Consider the following 12,443-nt stretch of genomic DNA (forward strand, 5'->3'; position numbering starts at 1 on the left):
GACACAAACGGTGACAAATGTCAGAGAACTGGCAGAAATAAAGCTGGGCAGATGATTCTGCCATGAAAGAACATAAAGACCATCTGGTTCCATCCTGAACCACTAAAAAGCAGAATTCAGAGCCAAGAGGATTTTACAGCTCTGTCTTCATGCCCAGCACTTTCACCACAGGAAAAAAAATAAAGTGATGAGATTTATGGGGCCTGAAAATACACCTTGGTTGTTACTTCACTTGGTTAAAATCAAGAATTCTGAACATCTGCACGTGGTATTATCACGCTAATTAGGAGGTCAAAAGAAATTAAGAACATATTTATCCTGCTACTAACCTTTACAAAGCCGTGGGGTTAAGTTGGCTTGTTTGTCTTTAACATAAATTTATTTTAGGCTTATCCTGCTTGAACAGTATTAATTTAAGCAGTCAGCAGCCTGCTGGAAAAGGAGAAAAAATAAAATCCTTACCAGGAGATCACCGATTCCCTCATAGTCGAAGACCTTGTTTTCATACATGTCAGCCAGCTCCTTGCTCAGCTCAATGGCTTTTTCCCACATCTCCACAGAGGGTGAGGACAGGCAGCAGGAGGAAGAAGAGCACAAGCAACATGAAAGACTCACTTAAAAGCCTTCATTAGCACCCATAGGTAAACAAAAAAAATGCAGCTGATTTTCATTCAGGCACCGCTTTCATGCTCTGCCAGGTTTCCCCCTCAGACTCTGCTGTGCTTTTTTATTTTTGCAGGGATTATTACAGTCGTACACATGTTGTGATTTGGAGATCTGAGGGTGGTTTACAAAGCCAGGTCTCCACTGGGATCCTGACAGGACAAAGCAAAGCACTGGGAGGAGGAAGGACAGGTCTGAACAGCAGGGACAGAAGCCCAGGTGCTCTTCTCCTCCAGCAGCACTTGGGGTTCCCGGGGTTTGGAGAGGAGTTCCTGGGGTTTGGAGAGGGGTTCCCTGAGTTTGGACAGGGGTTCTCAGGGTTCGGACAGGGGTTCTCAGGGTTTGGACAGGAGTTCCTTGATTTCGGACAGGCTCCTTGTGTTTATCTCATCATGGAATCACAAAATTTGGGTGGAAAGGGACCTCAAAACCCAGAGCCACCCCTGCCATGGCAGGGACACCTCCCACTGTCCCAGGGAGCTCCAGCCTGGCCTGGGACACTCCCACGGATCCAGGGACAGCCACAGCTCCTCTGGGGGGAATTCCTTCCCAAAATCCCATCTAAATTTCCCTTATTTCAGCTTAAAGCCATTCAGCCCCGGCAGAACCCTCTGTCCCAGGGCTCTGCAATCCCCAAATCCTGACAGGAGCCACTCCCAGGGGAAGGCAGGCAGGGACACACCTGCACTGTTCCCACCCACCCCGACCCTCGAACAGCTTCACTTCCCAGGCACCTTTGGCCAACACAAAAACAGGATTTCAACATCTGCACACAAACAGGTGCCCTGCTGATGGCAGTGCTGGGATCCCTGTCCTAAACACAGCCAGCTGTGCAACCACATCTGCTTTCACCCTTTTAACCAACCCAACCAGCTGTGCAACCACATCTGCTTTTACTCTTTATTTTTTTTACCCTCATCTGCTTTTACCCTTTTAACCAACCCAGCCAGCTGTGGATCCACATCTGCTTTCACCCTTTTTTTCCCCACATCTGCTTTCACCTTTTTTTTACCCACATCTGCTTTCACCTTTTTTTACCCACATCTGCTTTCACCCTTTTTTTCCCCACATCTGCTTTCACCTTTTTTTACCCACATCTGCTTTCACCCTTTTTTACCCACATCTGCTTTCACCCTTTTTTTCCCCCACATCTGCTTTCACCTTTTTTTTACCCACACCTGGTTTCACCTTTTTTTTACCCACATCTGCTTTCAGTCTTTTTTTTACCCCTCACATCTGCTTTTACCTTTTTTTACCCACATCTGCTTTTATCCTTTTTTCCCCCCACATCTGCTTTCACCTTTTTTTCCCCCCCACATGTGCTTTTCACCCTTTTAACCACGCCCAGCCCACCACAAGCAGGGAGCCAAGGATTTGGCAGTGAGGAAACCCCGAAGGCCGGGCCAGGTGGGTGTGCCCAGGTGCGATGAGGGCAGGAGCAGGGTGGGGCACTCACCTTGCCCCTGTCGAAGAAGGAGATGATCTCCTGGTAGAGCTTCTCCTTGAGCTCCTGCTGGGAGCACACGCAGAACGTGTCCCTCTGCAGCAGGTGAGGCACGCACGGCTTCTCGGACCACTGGCAAAGGAAAGGCAAAGGTGAGGGAACCGGGACACTGCCAGAACCGGGACATTGACAGAGCAGGGACATTGACAGAACCGGGACATTGACAGGACCGGGACATTGACAGAGCAGGGACATTGACAGGACCGGGACATTGACAGAATCGGGACAGTGCCAGAACCGGGACACTGCCAGGACCGGGACACTGCCAGAACCGGGACATTGACAGAGCAGGGACATTGACAGAACCGGGACACTGACAGGACCGGGACATTGACAGAGCAGGGACAGTGCCAGAACCGGGACATTGACAGAGCAGGGACACTGACAGGACCGGGACATTGACAGAGCAGGGACAGTGCCAGAACCGGGACATTGACAGAGCAGGGACATTGACAGGACCGAGACATTGACAGGACCGGGACATTGACAGGACCGGGACACTGCCAGAACCGGGACATTGACAGAGCAGGGACATTGACAGGACCGAGACATTGACAGGACCGGGACACTGCCAGAACCGGGACATTGACAGGACCGGGACATTGACAGAACCGGGACATTGACAGGACCGGGACATTGACAGAGCCGGGACATTGACAGGACCGGGACATTGACAGGACCGGGACATTGACAGAGCAGGGACATTGACAGAACCGGGACATTGACAGAACCGGGACATTGACAGAGCAGGGACATTGACAGAGCAGGGACATTGACAGAGCAGGGACATTGACAGGACCGGGACATTGACAGGACCGGGACATTGACAGAGCAGGGACATTGACAGGACCGGGACAATGACAGGACCGGGACATTGACAGAGCAGGGACACTGACAGGACCGGGACACTGACAGGACCGGGACATTGACAGGACCGGGACATTTCCAGGGAAATCCCTACAGGGGTGACTCAAAACAAATCCCTCATCCCTCAAAGGAATCCCATTTTCCTCAAAGGGAAATTCTCTCCCAGCTCACTGCAGCAGGAGCATGGCACAAACTGATGCTCATAAGAACTTCTCTATTACTATTATTATTATTATATTAATATTATTAATATTAATATAATAATAATATATTAAAGATATTGACTTGTTTTATATATATGTCATTATATATATATATCACAGTTATAATTATTTTACTGTGGAATGTACAAAACTGTGAAGGCCCTCAATGACAACTGGTACTGACATGACTCAAAATCACATTAAAAACAGAAATAAAAAACAGAAAAAATCCCAGAAATTAAAAAAAAAAAACAAACAAACAAAAAAAAAACCCACAGAAATAATAATAAAAGCAGTGTCTCGGTTGCTCTGAGCTGTCTGTGCCCCATTTAAATTGAATTTAAAATTGAATTTATCCAGGCCTGGCATACCTGGAGCAGCTCAGCGTGCAGCAGCAGAGTGTAGGCAGCCTCTGTGAAATTCTCACAGTCCGTGTGCAGGTCCCTGAGCTTGTACAGGTACCTGGGCAAAGCAAAACCAATTCCTGCACTGAGGAAATCCTGGATCCAAGGGAGCACCGAAGGGACTCAGCCTACCTGATGTAAATGTCCTCTCGCTTCTTCTCCTTGTAGAAATTCTGCCAAACAACAGAAAAGTCAAACATGGCAATGCAGAACAGCAGGGAGCTGCACAATCAGCTCTAGACAAGTGACCCAACAGCAGTTTTAGGAATTTCAGGGATTTTTGCTGAAATTTTGGCTGCTCAGGTGGATCCAACCCCGGGACCATCCCTTCATACCAAGGGGGCACCTCCAAAAAGGAGATAAATGAGAGAAATCATTTGTTTAAAGCTGAACTGGCTTTGTAGGGGAGCAGGGATCCCAACCAGGGACCTGCCCGTGCTCCAGACTGGGAGCACCAGTCACCGACTGGATTTTGGAATTCCCAACACCAGGGACCTCCCTGTGCTCCAGACTGGGAGCACCAGTCACCGACTGGATTTTGGAATTCCCAACACCAGGGACCTCCCTGTGCTCCAGACTGGGAGCACCAGTCACCGACTGGATTTTGGAATTTCCAACTTTCTGTGCCTACAGCTCCAGAGCCTGGTTTGGGCACATCGTTCACCAAAGATGGCACGGGGAGTTCATTAGGGGAGTTCATTAGGGGAGGAATTCATTAAAATCCTCCTCTAGATTAAAAATTATTGCACGGGGGTGTCTAGAGAAGCCCAGAGGGTGTCCCCAGCCCCGGGGAGGTGTCCCCAGCTCTGGACAGGTGTCCCCAACCCCGGGGGATGTCCCCATCCTTAGAGAGCTGTCCCCAGCCCCACAGGGGTGTCCTCAGCCCCAGGACAAGTGTCCCCATCCCTGGACAGGTGTCCCCATCCCAGGAGCTGTCCCCATGTCCCCAGGAGCTGTCCCCAGCCCCAGGACAGGTGTCCCCAGCCCCTGGAGCTGTCCCCATGTCCCCAGGACAGGTGTCCCCATCTCAGGACAGGTGTCCCCATGTCCCCAGGAGCTGTCCCCATCCCAGGACAGGTGTCCCCATGTCCCCAGGAGCTGTCCCCAGCCCCCAGGAGCTGTCCCCATGTCCCCAGGAGCTGTCCCCAGCCCCCAGGAGCTGTCCCCATGTCCCCAGGAGCTGTCCCCATCCCAGGACAGGTGTCCCCATGTCCCCAGGAGCTGTCCCCAGCCCCCAGGAGCTGTCCCCATGTCCCCAGGAGCTGTCCCCAGCCCCCAGGAGCTGTCCCCATGTCCCCAGGAGCTGTCCCCATCCCAGGACAGGTGTCCCCATGTCCCCAGGAGCTGTCCCCAGCCCCAGGAGCTGTCCCCAGCCCCCAGGAGCTGTCCCCAGCCCTACCAGCACGTTGACCGTGCAGCTCATGCGGTTCTCCTTGCTCTCGTCGTGCATGATGGTCCTGTAGTCCAGCAGGTTCTCCAGGAGGCTGCTGACCAGCAGGGCAAACACCTCCCCCGGGGCTGCCAGGTATTTGTGCTTCCTGCAGTGCTCCAGGAGCCTGCAGGGACACCCCCGCAGCTCAGATGGCATTTTGGGGTTAATTCCCCAAAATCCCCAACCTGCACGGACACTCACACCTGACACACCCAACTCTCGCAGCACTTGTCGGGTAAAAAAAGGGGAAAAAAAAAATGGAGTTTTTGTTGCTAAAAGCGCCGATTTTGCTTTAAGTTTGTGCTCTCCCCTCTCCCCAGTTTGGCAGCTGACTCTGAATTCCATCTCCAGCTCGGGGCAGGTAAAAGTGCAGAAAAAATTCCTCATTTTTGGGGCAGTCAGCCCCAGAAGAGCTGCACAGCACTAAAATCACTGCAGCTGCTCCAGCTCCCTGCTCACTGGAGAAATTCATGTTTGCATTAGAAAAGCAGCCCAATAAAGTGTAAATAAAAAAAAAAAAGAAAGAAAGAAAGAAAAAGAGCCTCCAGGTGCTTTATAAAACTCACAGTTTCTCCAGCAGGACCTTGTACTGCTCATCCCCTCTGCCTCCCTCCACCTCCTGGTCCAGCTTGGTGATCAGCTCGTTTTCAAACTGGAAAGGCAAAAAAAAAAAAAAATAATAATAATAAAACCCAAAATGAAACTGGAAAGGCAAAAAATAAAATCTCAAATCGAGCAGAGAAAGGCCTGGGGTGCCCTGAGCCTCCCCTGCAGCACATCCTGAATTCTCAGGCCAAGGTCAGGATGTTCTCAGTGCTGGGGCAGAATAAAAAGAGTAAAAATCCCCCCAAAAAAACAAAGATTGGAGCAAGGAAATGCAATCCCTCCCTCTCCTACCCCTGGTGTCATTAAACAGCCACAGAATCCTAATATTAAATGAGAATATAAAATAATATATAATAAAATAATAATAATAGAATATGTAATAAGAAGAAAAGAATATAAAACTGCCCAGCAGTTTTCTGCAGAGTCACTTACAGCCAAAAGTCTGATTGGGGGGGGTGGTTTATGCTGTTATTTTAAGGGTAAATAAATAACTAAAATTACATTTTAGACCCTCTGAGGGTCTCCAAACTGTTTCCTAATTCCGAGGTGGGCACTGACACCTCTGCAAATGCAGGGAATGGTGAAAAAAAGGGAAATTCAGGGATTATCCAAGGCATGGAAAGGCTCAGTCAGGACAGAAGTGCAAAAACGAACCCCACAAAGGACAGCGACTTCCCAAGGGGCTTGGCACAGCTGGGGGTGGGGATTTGGTTGTTTTGTTGAAATAATTCCATTTTTCTTCTGCCCTCTGGACAATGTGGAACGTTTGTGGTGAAGCCATTGCAATAATATTGTGTGTCTATTGCAAATATTTGTATTATTGTCAGTTTATACATATTAATTTATATACATATTATTTTATATTCCCATATAATGAATGTCAGATTACATTACAGATAACACTGTATATATTATATATTATATATTATTATATAGCAAATAATAGATATTGCATCTTTATATATTGTAGATACTATTATACATTGTATTATATATATGTAACATATATGATAGATAATATATATTTCATATTATATAATTATAGATTCTATATTTAATATCTATATTAATATTATATATTAAAATAGTGTGTCTTCTTCCATATTTTATATCTATATATCACATTATACTGTATTTAATATCTATCTATATTGTATAATTATATATTTTATAGATTATATATACACTATGATATAATATATATTATACATTATATATTGTATAATTATAGTTTCTATATTTAATATCTATGTTAATATTATATATTAAAATATTGTGTATTCTTCCATATTTTATATCTATATATCACATTATACTGTATTTAATATCTGTATATAGTATAATTATATAATATATATTTTATAGATTATATATACACTATGATATAATATATATTATATAATTATAGATTCTATATTTATGTTAATATTATATATTAAAATATTGTGTCTTCTTCCACATTTTATGTCTATATATCACATTATACCGTATTTAATACCTATATATATATATTGTATAATTATATTTATTGGTTTTATTTGTCATCCCTTACCATGTGGAAGTTCCTGTTCCCACTGAAGTTGAACTCACACTGCATCATGTCAAAAAAAATGGGAATTGTTGCTTTTCTCAGCTCGGGCTCTGGGACCAGGGTCACCTCCAGGATTGGCCCCACCATTGCTGGGATAAATTTGATTTTGTGGGGACCTGCAAGAAATTCCAAACACATCCAGTGGCAGGATTTGGATTTCTCAATGTTTAAGAACTTTATTCACACAACAAACTGCTCAGAATGTGGATTTTATGTGGAGAGTATTTAAGGAAGAATTAAAAGGTTACAGCTCCAAAATTCAGGAATAGCCCAAGGAAATAATGGAGCTGAATTATAAATCAATTAAAAAAAAAAAAAACCTCTCTGAAAAATCCCACTCATCCTTTACATGGCAGAACATCCTTTAGAGGGAATCTAAAAAAAATCATCTCAGCAGCTGATGTGAGGGAAAAAATCAGCTTTTCCAAGTTAATCACAGAAAAAAAAAAAGAGGTTTTTGTGTGCTGAAACAGCTGAAAGAGCATTTCCCCACATTAAACACGTGCAGCTTTTGTAAGGAAATAAAAGATTTAAAAGGCAGCTTGAGAGCTGGAATAAAGAGAATTCTTTAGCTGCAACTCACCCAGGTTATACCACATATCCCTGATTTTGAAACCAATTTCTTTCCTCATGTCCCCATACCTGCAAAAAAAAAAAAAAAAAAAAAAAAAGGATTAAAAGAAGAGATGAGAGAGGCCCAGGAACTGAAATGATCCTTGGGATGTTGGTGGAGAAGGGAATGGCAAAGCCACAAATGGCTCACTCTGAGTGCTGAGAGCAGAATTTCCTCTTAATTCCCAATTCCTGGAAGCTGATTCCTGCAATTCCACCTCATTTTGCTTGGATTTGGGTGGTTTTTTGTTTTTTTTTTTCCCCTAAAGTTTAACTGCTGATGTCAAGGCAATGTGAAAAGATTTTATTATCAGGCTTTAAGGCACTTCTGCAGGAAAAATGGGACAAATCCTAACAAAAAAATCAGTGTCAGGATGCTCAGAGTTATCCAGGCACCTGATTTCAAGGAAATTAAGAAATAAAAACTGCTCAGTGACTCAAAATTGCTGGTTTGGGACTATGAATGGCTCTGAAAAAAAAAAAAAAAGTAAAAAGTTGGAGACTAAAAAGCTTTTAGGATTCCTCCTTCCATAAAGGCTGAGGAATTGCAGGAGGGAATTTTGGGAATCATGACAACCTTCCCATTACTGAGAATCCAAGAATTGCAGGAGGGAATTTTGGGAATCATGACAACCTTCCCATTACTGAGCATCCAAAACGTTGGCAAAGTGCTGAAACAGTTCAAGATCTGCTTGACCGAACTGAAAACGTAATTTACAGCCCTGACATCTCATCCTGCTCACCCCTTTCTCACCTTAAAAAAATCGGCATTTCCACAGCACCCCCCTCCCAACCCTGGGGCTGGAACAGCCCAAATGACAGCAAAAAAAAAAAATTAAAAATAAAATTAAAAAAAAAAAAAGCTTGAAATGTGAACTCGAGAAATGTGAACTCACTTCTTGATGATTTTGCTGCGTTTGGCCTGGGAGAAAGTTTCCAGCTGGAGGGACTCGTGAGTGAGAAATGCCACGGCCAAGTGGAAATAATTATTCCAGAGCTGGGGGAGAGAAAAGGAGATGAAAATGGGAAATAAAAAGGAAAAGCAACAACAGGCACCAAAAAAAACCCAAAAAAACCCAAAAAAAGCGCCCCAAATGCAGAGCAGAGGGGAATCACGGTGAGCTACACCCTGCTAACAACGGGATTTAGTTGTTCTCTAAGTCTGGGATCCATAAGAAAATCCAGAAAAAAAAATGGAGAATTGTCGGAGAAGGGAGACGCGGACACCAATTCGGTCATCAGCAAAGTCTCGTTTATTGATACGCAGAGTGGCGATTAAATACAGTGCTTAATTAGCTCATGCATAGTGCAAAATCTGAGCTCATCATTGGTCTAGCTGTGCGACTTAGCTAAGCACTTCGGCATTCATGTTTTTCTCAATTCTGCGTGTCTTCCTTATCTCAAGGACACTGTATCCGTGAGACTGAGGCCCACTTTGCTAGCTTTACTAAGTTGATCTGACTATGGCCTTTTTCTTCCAGCTATTCCTGCAGCAGGCTCTCTACACTTCCCCCGTTTTCTTTTTGAGCTAGAAGAGTGGCATGCCAAGCTTTGCTAATAGTCTTTTGAATAAAATTTTGTAAGCATGTTATCAAGCAAGGTAGCAATAAAGCTAAGCACAAGAATATATCTAACACCATAATAGCATACTTAATAACGGTTTGAATCCATCCCCCAAGACCTAGGCTTTTTAACCACTCGTCAATGCCCCAACCATCTTCTTCTTTTAGGTTGTGTAATTTCTGCTGCGTGTTTTGTATCTTTTTGTGGATGGACTCAGAGTGGTTAGATAAATTCATGCAGCACATTCCCTTGAACTCCTTGCAACCATACTGGCAACCTTACTAGGCAGGTTTTAAAAGGATTTTGTACTCCCCCTAGGCTTAAGCAGATTGATTCTTGTCTTGTTATGTTAGTGAATGTTACCCATACGTTTTCCTGAGGTGCATGCTGCATTGAAAAAGATTTTGTGTGAGCAAAGTTAGCAAGCATAAGCAGTGTAATGATCATCATTTTGATTTCTTTGGCGGCCTATTCTTTTTACGCCCTGTATTGCTCCCTGTTATCTGCAGTTGTTTTACCTCTTCTATACTTTGATTTAACACCTCCTCTGGGTCTGTACCGGGCCTAATTGGTCCTACCTGAGGCCAAGGCAGGTGTGGGACTTTATGTCTGCATCTTGCAGCGATAATGTGTGAATTTGCATAGATGTGCTGCCTTTTAATCCAGTTGGTAAGTTCCCACCGGGCCCAAGCTAACAGGAGCTGTTCTGGTGTCTCGTATAGGTTTCGTACCTGGGCATATGGCACTCCTGCTTCTTTTTCTAGGGCCCGACCCCAATTTGAATTTCTTAGGTCGTCACTTTGACACCTCCAGCACCACAAATTAAACACTGTTCTCTGTTCCACCCACGAGCAGTCCCCACAGCCCCCGCACTTTAGGGCTACCCAGGCTTCACACCATGACCCCCCACACGCACAACAAGGACGGCCGCTGAGAGGCTGTTCTTTCTAGTACCCGTGTCTCCCGTGTTTTCTTTTGTAGCTGTGTGAGTGCACCGAGTAGGTGGTTGGCAGTACTCCAGATGGTAAGATCGATGGGCGAGGAGATATTTCGGCGGGAGACAAACCCCTCATCGATGTAGCGTATAATACCCTTGAGGGCTTCCTGTTGTTGCGGGGTTACGGTTACGGGTGCGGTTGGGTCAGTCCCTTTAAGTAGTGGCCTGAGGGAGTCTAGCAAGGAGTTGGGTATCCCAACAATCGGCTTGAGCCATTGTAGATCTCCTAGCAGTCGCTGTGCCTCATTTAGAGTGGTGATCTTTGTTGCAAGCTGGAGCTTCTGTGGCCGTACGATTTGGTCTGTGATAGACCACCCCAAGTACCTCCATGGTGTGGATCGCTGTATTTTTTCTTGAGCTATTATGAGGGATGCCTTTGCTAGGGTGCTTTGAATTTCCTGCACCTGAGTGTCTGTAAATGCTGATTCTTGAGCAAAGAGGATATCATCCATATAATGATAAATAATTGTGTTGGGCCACTGTATCCTCAATGGTTGTAATGCGGCATCCACATACAGTTGGCACAGGGTAGGCGAGTTTTTCATTCCTTGTGGAAGAACAGTCCATTCATACCGTTTATCAGGTTCTTCTCTGTTTATTGCTGGTAGGGTGAACGCAAATCTTTTAGTATCTTGAGGGTGTAAGGCAATAGTGAAGAAGCAGTCCTTTAGATCAATGATTAGAAGAGGCCAATGCTGTGGGAGCATTGCTGGGTTGGGGAGGCCTGGCTGTAATGCCCCCATTGCCTCCATCTGATTATTTACTGCCCTTAAATCATGTAGAAGACGATATTTTCCTGACTTCTTTTTGATCACAAAAATTGGCGTGTTCCATGGGCTTGTTGAGAGTTTTAAATGTCCTTGTTGGAATTGTTCTTTTACGAGTTGATGTGCTTGTATTAGACTTTTCCTTTTTAGAGGCCATTGCTTAACCATTACCGGTTCATTGGTAGTCCAGGTGATTGGGATTGGGAAAGTCCAAGCAATGGCAATTACCCCAAAGGGTGCTCGTTGGATAAAACGACCCCCATCTGAGCCAAAATGTCCCTTCCAATCAAGCAATGTACTGATGGTGGTAACGCAACTACGGACAACACAGTCACCAAATCTTGCCCATCTATAGTGACCCTTACTGGAGGAGTTTTTCTGGCAAGGGTGAATCCTCCGACGCCCGTCACGGTATCCGTGGTCTGCAGCGATGGCCAGTTGTGGGGCCATTTTTCTGGTGAGACAATGCTAGTATCTGCCCCAGTGTCTAGGAGTCCCATCATTTCTATTGTCTCTCCTGCATAGGTTAGTTTCACCTTCTTTTTGGGTCTGGTATGGAGATCCATTGTGAGCATAGCAATACCTGATGATCCGAATCCTTGGTCTCCACGTGGGGTTTGTCTTTGTGGTTGAACACCCCGGCTCAACTGTGGAAGTGGAATAAATTGAGCAATACGCTGACCTGCCTCAATTGTCAGAGGAGGAAAAGGAGTATAAACCATTATTTGTATTTCTCCCGTGTAGTCTGCATCGATGACATCTGGTAGCACAAACAGTCCTACAATGGAGCTTGACGAGCGTCCCACTATTAGTCCTCCATAAGCTTGTCCTTTGATATTTATCGGGCCATAAACTCCCGTTGGGACTTTGACGGAGCGAGCTGTCATCAAAGATGTTTTTACTGCGGCTGTTAGGTCGAGTCTCAGGCTCCCTGTTGTGGCTGGTTGTAGACAGGAGATGGCGCTGGTGTCACGGCGGCTACTTGTGACTGGGGCCAATATGGCGGCGGCCGCCGGGGGCTGGTCGGCGGCGCCCGTCGGGCCGCGCCGCATCCACCCGCATCTGTAGCAGCGCGCTGAGGGAGGCCGGTGGTCGTTCGATGTGGCTGGGGCCACCGTGGAAGCACAGAGCGGAGCAAGAGCGGCTAACACCTGTGACTGTGTGGACTCGGCTTGTTTCTGCAGCCCTAAGCCTAATTCTTTTAGTGCATTAACTAAGAAAACCTGCGCCCCTC

At 45.6% G+C, this 12,443-nt stretch overlaps 1 protein-coding gene across 1 annotated transcript in view; it reads right to left on the reverse strand.

The window, feature by feature from the left end:
• The window catches only part of DOCK5 (dedicator of cytokinesis 5), a 93,071-nt gene that overhangs the window by 24,476 nt on the left and 56,152 nt on the right, over window positions 1–12,443 (reverse strand). The window contains exons 31-39 of the mRNA XM_088179833.1: window positions 8,779–8,879; window positions 7,854–7,912; window positions 7,232–7,386; window positions 5,640–5,725; window positions 5,041–5,197; window positions 3,774–3,814; window positions 3,609–3,699; window positions 2,120–2,239; window positions 463–552 (exon numbers count right to left, since the gene is read on the reverse strand). Coding sequence (XP_088035959.1) covers window positions 463–552; window positions 2,120–2,239; window positions 3,609–3,699; window positions 3,774–3,814; window positions 5,041–5,197; window positions 5,640–5,725; window positions 7,232–7,386; window positions 7,854–7,912; window positions 8,779–8,879 — 900 coding nt within the window. The remainder of the gene's footprint in view (window positions 1–462; window positions 553–2,119; window positions 2,240–3,608; window positions 3,700–3,773; window positions 3,815–5,040; window positions 5,198–5,639; window positions 5,726–7,231; window positions 7,387–7,853; window positions 7,913–8,778; window positions 8,880–12,443) is intronic.

This window comes from Sturnus vulgaris, chromosome 28 (genome assembly GCF_052056855.1).
Source record: "Sturnus vulgaris isolate bStuVul1 chromosome 28, bStuVul1.hap1, whole genome shotgun sequence".
NCBI classification, from domain to species: domain Eukaryota; kingdom Metazoa; phylum Chordata; class Aves; order Passeriformes; family Sturnidae; genus Sturnus; species Sturnus vulgaris.